The sequence below is a fragment of the Anarrhichthys ocellatus genome, unplaced genomic scaffold (assembly GCF_004355925.1).
Source record: "Anarrhichthys ocellatus isolate YVR2014 unplaced genomic scaffold, GSC_Weel_1.0 scaffold50, whole genome shotgun sequence".
Classification (NCBI taxonomy): Eukaryota; Metazoa; Chordata; class Actinopteri; order Perciformes; family Anarhichadidae; genus Anarrhichthys; species Anarrhichthys ocellatus.
The window spans coordinates 694,567-704,039 of NW_022280080.1; the positions used below are offsets into that span (position 1 = coordinate 694,567).

Genomic DNA, 9,473 nt, shown 5'->3' on the forward strand with positions numbered 1-9,473 from the left:
TCTTAGATCCCAATGGCCACTATAATGCAGCTAAGATGGAACTTTCCACGAGAGCTTAAAAAGGAAATACCCTTTCCTCAGAATCAGAATCAGCTTCATTGGCCATGTATGCGTAATCCGGTTTACACATCGCTCTCAATGTACATACACAAGTTTACAATAAACAAGAGAAATATTAAAATAAAACAAGGACAACAAAAATAGTAGAACCGATGTAACGTAACGGAACCATTTAACAACTATGTACAATATAAATATAAATATATATCCAGAAGTATATACATATATATATATGAACATAGACCTATACAACAACATTGTCAATGGAATTAAGGTGATAGTGGAGACAGAGGTAGTAGTGCAGTATGTCTGATTAATTGTTCATCAGAGTGACGGCCAGCGGAAAGAAGCAGTTCCTGTGTCTGGTGGTTTTGGCGTACAGACCTCTGTAGCTTCTACCAGAGGGGAGGAGTTGGGACAGCTTGTGTCCAGGGTGTGAAGGGTCTGCAGTGATGTTTCCTGCCCGTTTCCTGACTCTGGAGGTGAACAAGTCCAGGATGGAGGGCAGGCTGGAACCAATGTTCCTCTCTGCAGACCTGACAGTCCATTGCAGTCTGTTTCTGTCCTGTTTGGTGGCCGATCCAATCCACAGTGATGGAGGAACAGAGAACAGACTGGATGATGGTGTAGAACAGGATCAGCAGCTCCTGAGGCAGGTGGAACTTCCTGACCTGGAGCAGGAAGTACAGCCTCTGCTGGACCTTTTTCCTGATGGTGTTGATGTTGGGGGCCCACTTCAGGTCCTGGGAGATTGTGGATCCCAGAAACCTGAAGGTCTCCACAGCGGACACAGTGCTGTTGAGTATGGTGAGGGGGGGGGGGGGGCTCCTCCTGAAGTCCACTGTCATCTCCACAGTTTTGAGCCTGTTAAGCTCCAGGTTGTTCTGACCGCACCAGAGGACCAGCTGTATGCTTAACCTGGAGCATGCTGTTAAGCTCCGGCATGCATGTTAACTTCGTATTGGTTTTCTATTGTACTTAGCCTTAGCCGTAACCTAAGCTGTATACTTAAAAAAAATAAATCCTCTGTGAGCGATCTCCATGCAGCCTTGTTATCAGGTGCAGGCTGTATTGTAATAATATTAATAATAATAATGAAAATTAGAGTATAGCCCAGAGAGTACATTAATAGTTTTATGCCATAGTCTGCCCAACAAGTGGTCGACCGTGATTGGACGAAAGACAGTGGAGAGTCTGTTAATAATAATTTCACTACTAAGTGAACTCCACTGACTGCCTTGAAGTTTGACCACTTCAACTTCGACGGTTATGTGGAAGCAGCACATACCCAGCACATACCCGGACACATACCCGGACACATACCCAGCACATACCCAGCACATACCCAGCACATACCCGGACACATACCCGGACACATACCCGGACACATACCCAGCACATATCCGGACACATACCCAGCACATACCCGGACACATACCCAGCACATATCCGGACACATAACCAGCACATATCCGGACACATACCCAGCACATATCCGGACACATACCCAGCACATATCCGGACACATAACCAGCACATATCCGGACACATACCCAGCACATACCCGGACACATACCCAGCACATACCCGGACACACATTTCTTCGTATCTTATTTCAAAATCCAACCATCTTTTCTTCCAGTAAAACAAAATATGAAGTGACCGACCATTTTCAACCAATAACATCACGACATCAATCACCAATCAATCTGCAGCTTCTAACGACGAGGGAGGCGTGTGTGGAACGCTACATTCTAAGCCAGCAAGAGATATTTTTCAAAATCCCTCTTGTAACTGCACACCGCCCAAATATTCTGCTTCACTGGAGAATACGTCACAGCACAAAAGCTAAAGTCCAAAAGCATTGCATTCACTTTTCTGTTCACTGGTTTAAGTCAAACAACTCAACTGAAGGCAGTGCAGCTGGGTTTGTGTTCCCCTTTCCACTTCAGTTGTCTGTTGTTTGCACAGCATGGAGGCAAGAATTGTTCTATTATGAGCCATTAGAAGTGTGCAACATTAAGACATTATAGCAAAAGAATACACTCCTCACTGCTCCCTTTAAATTCTACTTCATCTCTTTTCTGGTGTGACCTTTTCCCCTCGACCTGCCAGGACAAGTCCTTCAGTGAGCCGTGTTCCAGTTCCATACCAGTTGTAAACAGTATACACTAGTTTCACTGTTTATGTAAGTGGGATACACAAAGTGTACATACTTACAGGATGTTATACATTATGGGCACCAACTGTTAAATGACAAACTGCGACTTTGGAAAAGGATTGTTCCACCTGTGAGTATTGCCTTCATTTCCACTGGTGCATTGTGGGAAGATAGAGAACATCAACATCACACTCAAAGACAAAGTGTTTTTTGGTATGAATATTGACACAATTTGGTCACAAAGTGTGTAGTATAGAATGATGACAGTCCTAGATTTCCTTAAATTCCCACATTATCTTTGTGCCCAAAGGAGAGGCAGGGTTCTGGTGCTGTCACGGCTGACTGGGATAGAACAGAGCCAATACTAATGTTATTAATAACACCTGCACTTTTCCTACTATGACAAGTCAAAATGTCTGCTGTGAAAAATAATTCAATAACATTATATTCAATAAATTGGACTTTGGCTAATGTAAGGGATCTTTATGCTTGGCTTTTTGGGCTGTTCTGTATCATCAGGTGGGATGTATCCTACCTCTCAGAGAAGTTATGACTTGGATGTTAACAAGGACGCTCATCTTAAGATAGAAACTGGTCATTTTAAGAACTACAGGGGGCTACTGTGGCGTAGTTGTAGGAGAAATGTATTGATGTGTGTCCTTGTATTTCCTTAAGAATAGGAAAATAGACCGCTGTTAAAGAAACCACCTTAACTACAGTTACATATTTCAGACTTTTGGTCTGGACTTTTTTTTCTCAATTAAGAAGGAATATACTTGCAAGGATGTTACAATGATAGTCATACACAGTAACGCGTCAGAGCAACATTTCATGTGTGTCCCATATATCCGGAAAATTCCTCTTCTTCTTCTTCTTCCTCCTCCTCCTCCTCCTCCTCCTCCTGTGTTTCTTCATGCTGTGTCTCACCATCACAGGTACTGAGACAGCCAGACGAAGTGTTCATGCGTCTGGCTTCATACCAACCCTCACTAAAGTCTTCTTGTGTAGGTAGGGTTAATGCCAATGTTGTCCGATCAGCCGTGTGGCTCAGAGTCCGTTTTGAGTTTGTGGGCAGTAGAGGCTCCAGATCGGACAGGCAGTCTGTGAGAGATTCTCTTGTATTCTGCTCTTCTCCCTCATCCCTTTTCATTGCAGCGAGGGTGACTGAGAACAGATCGATATTGCCTAAGCTCTCGCACACCTCTTCCTTATGCTCCTCCTTATCCTCCTCCTCCTCCTCCTCTTCCTTCACTTGACCTGTGACTGGTCCTTTGGGCATGAAAGAAACCTCTGTTCCTTCAGCTTTGGCCTCATTTTGATCAAGCCCCCCATGTCTAATCTCAATCTCAAACTCTGTGTCCTGTACTTCCGCCTTCACTGTCGAACTCCCGGAGCCCCCTGACACAGCCACCTTGCTGTTCCCTAACACATCAACAGAGTCCTGGCAGGAACTTTCATCTGAGGAAAGCTCTTTGTCTCTGTCCATGTAGACGTTTTCCCCTTCCTCCTCCTCATCTGAGTCAGTGCCCCTGGTGGCAGCTTGTGGAGCTGGGGGATTGTTGTGCTTCCTCTGTTTCTCCGTCTCTGCGCCTATGGAGATGTTGTCAGGGACCGTCCTCTCTGGTGTGAGGGCGTGGCCTTGGCTCAGCACCTCCTAGAGCAGCAAAGAGGGAACAAAGAAATAGAGACAGAGGAGGGAGAAGAAGTTGGGGAATATGACAGTGAGACAGTGTAATCAATTGAACTCTAAGATGCACCATCCCTGCTAGATACAGTAGGGTATCATCTAATCTACAAGATCACATGATGGAACTGGAGGCAGCACATGTTCAGTGTGAAATTAAAAGGCTAAATTGAAGCTACAATATTTCCTAAACAGCAGTGAACAGGAAGCTGGACTTACTCTTTGGTATAAAGTGTCAATGCATGAATGGTTGTTAGTTTCAGAAAATTATAGAAATTGTTGCTCACAGCCTGTCAGATGCTGTTTGACAATCCAACAATCACATTGTTTGAAGCACACGGACTTCAAAGTCCAGTTAAATGTTGTGTTGATAGCCATTGAGATCTTAAGATGTTTAAAGGAATAGTTTTACATTCTGAATTCTAAATCCGTACAAAAAACAAAATGTCAAATCAAGACAGACAGACAAACTCAAGATTCTTACAGCGAGTACTCTGGGCAGAGCTGCCTTCAGTTTACAAAGGAATCCAGTGTGGTAGAGGCAAAACATGCCACTCATTAGGGCACCGATAACAGCCAGAAGAGCAGCAACTGCACCTAAAAAGACAGGGTCTGCAGACACACACACACACACACACACACACACACACACACACACACACACACACACACACACAGAAGTTTTAGTGCCTCGCTCTTTGCTGGACCATGCACCAAAAAGTGTGACCAAAGTCATTTTTGACTCACTTATGGCATTACGGTTGTATTTAACTCCAGATGGTTTTGCAGACTTACATTGTAACTTACATCCATTATCTGTAACTGCTTATCCATCTCAGGGTCCCAGTTGACATTATACTGTATATAATGGATTGTACTTTTCTATATTTTATATTCATGTTTCTTGTCTATGTATCAAAACTCGAAGGCAAATTGCTTTTATGTGAAATCTACTTGGCAATAAACTAGATTCCGATTCACTGTGCTGCCAAATGATACCACACGTTATGAGGCATGGAAACACTGGGACCGTCGGATTTCTATAATCTACACATCCGAGATAATAACAGCTTTTCCTTTGAGGGAAACACGCCGCAGGATTCCCAGGCTGTCATGGCAGGAAAACAACTGCCCCAAACATGTCCACCTGTCATATATGATAATAAAATATTTCTGATCTCACCATTTATCCAAGTGTGTCATAAGTGCATCACAGGTGCGTTACAGGTGCATCAGGAACCCCTGGCCATAAAATGACCAAAACAGCACTGGCTTGGGACATTTACCTGCGCTTCATGCTGCGCTTCATGCTGCGCTTCATGCTGCGCTTCATGCTGCGCTTCATGCTGCGCTCCATGCTGCGCTCCATGCTGCGCTTCATGCTGCGCTCCATGCTGCGCTTCTATTTGAAAATATGAAAGTTCAGCTCACCTCGGCTTGGTTCTACAACGCTAGTGAAGGTGCAATTCCAAGCGGATGGCACAGTGTTCGTGTTGGTATTGGTCCTTATGTACACCCGTACACAGTACTCCGTGCCAATGTGTAGGTTGTTCACAGTGTAGCTGTTGTTTGTTGTGATGGCGGACTGCTGCAGGTAAAATATGAAGAACAAAGTTAAATGATTTCCATGTGAGCTTCGTCCGTAACCCCAGCACTCTGTACATTAACCTACCACGGGATGCGGGGACAGTATTGGGTTTAAAGCTCGGTTTCACCCTTGGCACTTATTTTATCTTTCCTAGCAGTCAGACAACATCTACAGGATCATTAAAATACCTCTGATGATAAGAGCCGCTAGTAAAAGTAAAGTTTTTACTTTTGCCTTAACGTTAGCACGGGGAATTCTACGTGACTGAATCACTGAGTAACGCACAGATACCCTAATGGCACCATTTCCATTTCCAGAGAGGAGATTGCAGTTTTCTAGTTCTAGTTGTTTTTGTCTGAGGCAGAAATGATCACAGTTAAACCCACAAGGCCAGAGGAATAAGTGACTTGGATCTACTTTAGGTAATACAATGTAGACAGACTTGTCAAAGCAGGAATGGCTGCATTCCATTTAGGGGAGCCTGTACCAGGACTCTGGCGTTGTCCATGCTCTGACGTGGTTTACTGGGACACTAAATGGAATAGGGTTTTTAATTACACCTGTGCTTCCAGAGAGTATGTGCAGTATTCAGGGCAGCAAACACACTGAGAAAAAATACAGTAAAAAACAATAAACAAAACATGATGTGATCATGAGATGAATCAAATTTAGAAGGTAATCCAATATTGTATAATATCAAATTTGCTGTAATTCCTTGCCACCGTCTACTAAGGTTAGACTCAACCAATGAGACGATCTGTCCTTCAGTAGAAGCTCTGCCTCAGGAAACTATTTGGTTAACTGGTTGTGTCTATATTAGAGGAATTAAAGTAAATGTAAGACTTCATGACAAGATAGTCCTCATACACAGTAGAGTTCATTAGAATAAATGAGTTTGACAAAGGTGCAACATGCGTGTCTTACCTCTGCTCCTTTATGTTTCCTCCAGAAGACTTCGAACTGAACACTGAAGTAGACCGTCTTCATATCTTTGAATCCTGAACTTGGGTCAGCTTCAGGGAGCGACATGTTGAGATGGATGCAGTTGCCACATCCAGCCAGAGAGACCTTTGGAGGACCTATTATGGCTTGTTAGAAAAAAGAAAGCACATTCTTTTTAAATGAAAGTCAGAGAGGGTGTGAGGTGAAATCTGAACTTGTACATCTTAACTGTGTGACATGTTTTCACCGGCACTCAGCTGATGGCATTCAATGATAACACAGGGGATCACATCACATTTCATTACTATTCATCTCACAGTTGTTGAGATATTTCAAACACTTCCACCATCGCAGAAGACGGTGTAGCGAGATGACATCTTTAAAAGAGCGCACAATCAAACCTCACACGAAGGTTTTCTACCGTGAAGAAACATGACGGTCACACGCATCATGGACAACATGCTTCATGTGCTATGTCTGCTTCCCTTGCACATTTTCAACCTCAGTCAAGACTAAAAGCCTTTTTACTCATTTTCAGAAGTTTTTTTTTTAACATGGATGGAAACACATTGATTGAGTGATCATTGCAGCCTCAGTTATTAACAGCTTAGCTCAAGCTGCTACCAAAGGTAAAATGATCTACCTCCCTAATAGAATCAATAAGACTGAGTCTTATCTCTCAGCGACAAATAATAATATAATATGTCATTGGTTAATCCAAGGCAACAAACATGCAACTCAAAGACGTTCATGTTGACGTACTCTCTGTGAAAGGTGTGAATTTGACTGGGTCGGATTCTGCAGACAGAGTCTGGTTGTAGGACGCCTGGACAGTCAGGACGAACCCCTTGTTGGGTGAAAGCTTCAGCTTCAATGATGTTGTCGTCGTTAAGTTTGATCGATGTTTCTTTGCTCTCCTGTTCACCCTGCACAGAGAAAAACAGCTCACACATTTGATTTCATGCTTCCGGTGCTCTTATTCTGGCGGGATCATTTCTTTTGTTCAGTTGAGTCTGTCTGACACTGTCACACTGTCACACTATCACACTGTCACACTGTCACACTATCACATACTCAATAATAGAGTTTGATTATGGCTCAACACAGATATATCAGTGATTAACAAGAAACTGCAGTTTAGAAATGTTAAAAGTAACATTTAAATAGTTTGTACACCAGAGAGCACCGACTAGTTTATTATTCAACTAAAAGCCAGCACAGGTGGGTCTAGTTTTAATAGCACCCACACTGCAGACATTCAGCACGAGTACACGCTGAACACAAAAACTGTTAAAACTCTCATGAGTCTGAGATGGTCAGTTTAAATGTATCAGGTGTGAATACACTCAGTTACAGCTGATGACTGTAGGCACACCTACTGTAGCTGAACTAATGACGTCTATTACAGCAGACCTGCAGTAAATCCTACCTTCCCCGAGGCTGTGATGCTCACATGTTGGTTTAGAGAGGCTGTAGTTTGAGCTGCTGTTGAATCGTATTGCATTGAAAGTATTCTCTTCTCTGACTCTCTAATAGTTAGTCTACTCCTATATATGATAAATGGGGCGAATGTTTACTCAGCATAATATTGCCTACTGGATGATGATTCAGTCTTTATTTACCTATGATATAGGTTAAAACTAAAATAGTTTGGTGATAAATAATGTTTCTTTGGATTTTGAGTTTAATAAATGTTATCCCTACATTTGATATAGGCCTAGCTATGAGCACCAACAATGCTATCTGTAGCCTAACGCTAACCGTGCAGCCGATCACAACCCTGAACCTGAACTAAACTCTAACTCATCTGAAAGCCTCGTTTGTCTTTCACTACAAACCTGGAAACAGGCCTTCAACACAACCTCTTTTTATTGGACCATTATTTTATCACTTATTCTTACCACCAGACTACGCGTCATTAGGCAAACTTCTTTATTTGTATAATTCAAAGCCATGTGTCAATATAACGGAGGACTCCTGTGCTAACTTTAGTCCCTCCCAAGTTGATCATCTAGTGCAGACGTAGCCAACACGGTGCCCGCTCGTGCCCAACTCGTGGGTGGCGGGGGTAGAAGCGATTGTACGCAATCCGACCGAAAAGGCCCAGACTAGAGTTTGAACGCGGGTCCCCACAGATGCTTGCGCACCTCGGCTATAGATGAGACTTTTTAGTAGTTTCTTCGTGGAGAAAAAGGTTCCATTAGAAAAGCTGGTGTCGGTGACAACAGACGGGGCTCCTACCATGACGGGCCGGCATGCAGGCTTCATTGTGCAATGTAAAGGTGACCCAGAGTTCCCAAAAGTTGGTGATTAGTACTAATGTAATAGGATTCATTTAAAAATGTGAGTTGTTTTTTTATCTTACATAACTGATAATTTGTGTAAACATGGGACAGAGTTCATGATTTGTTCAAAAATGTTACAAAGGTAACAAGATATGATTTGAAGATATGATAGTTAATGATTTTGTAAATTTTTTTTAGAAGTGATAATTTGTACAAAAATATAACAGGTGTGATTTTGAACAAAATACACAATCATTGTTATTAATTATTGTGAGGAATAATTAACATTGACATGTGATCAGACAGTCTCTGAACATATATTATTATTATTAAAAGGTGATCTGTACAACTTTGTTATTCAGGAAGTTTGTATCAAACAAGTAGCCCTTCGTACTACTCAGTGCCCTTGAAGTAGCTCTCAGTTTCAAAAAGGTTGGTGACCCCTGCACTAGTGAGTCGATATTGCTGCAGGCTCACTGCGAAGGACGCTCAACTCTAATGCAAGGAGAGCAGCTTATTACTCATCATTAATAGAGAAAATAAGAACAAGCCCAGGTTTCTCTTCAGCACTGTAGCCAGACTGACAGAGAGTATTCATAGACCTCAGTAGTAATGACTTCTTTAATGATCACATTCTAATTATAAGTTACAAAATCAATCACCTCCTCAAACACCTCGTACCCTCAAAGACCTCGTACCCTCAAAGACCTCGTACCCTCAATCACCTCGTACCCTCAAACACCTCGTACCCTC

The 9,473-nt window shown here is 42.6% G+C and overlaps 1 protein-coding gene across 1 annotated transcript in view; it reads right to left on the minus strand.

Moving 5' to 3' along the window:
* Positions 1–902: 902 nt before the first annotated feature.
* The window catches only part of crfb1 (cytokine receptor family member b1), a 19,785-nt gene continuing 11,214 nt past the window's right edge, over positions 903–9,473 (minus strand). The window contains exons 4-8 of the mRNA XM_031870018.1: positions 7,198–7,361; positions 6,418–6,581; positions 5,337–5,493; positions 4,390–4,517; positions 903–3,875 (exon numbers count right to left, since the gene is read on the minus strand). Of these exons, the coding sequence (XP_031725878.1) occupies positions 3,051–3,875; positions 4,390–4,517; positions 5,337–5,493; positions 6,418–6,581; positions 7,198–7,361 (1,438 nt within the window). The 3' untranslated portion in view covers positions 903–3,050. The remainder of the gene's footprint in view (positions 3,876–4,389; positions 4,518–5,336; positions 5,494–6,417; positions 6,582–7,197; positions 7,362–9,473) is intronic.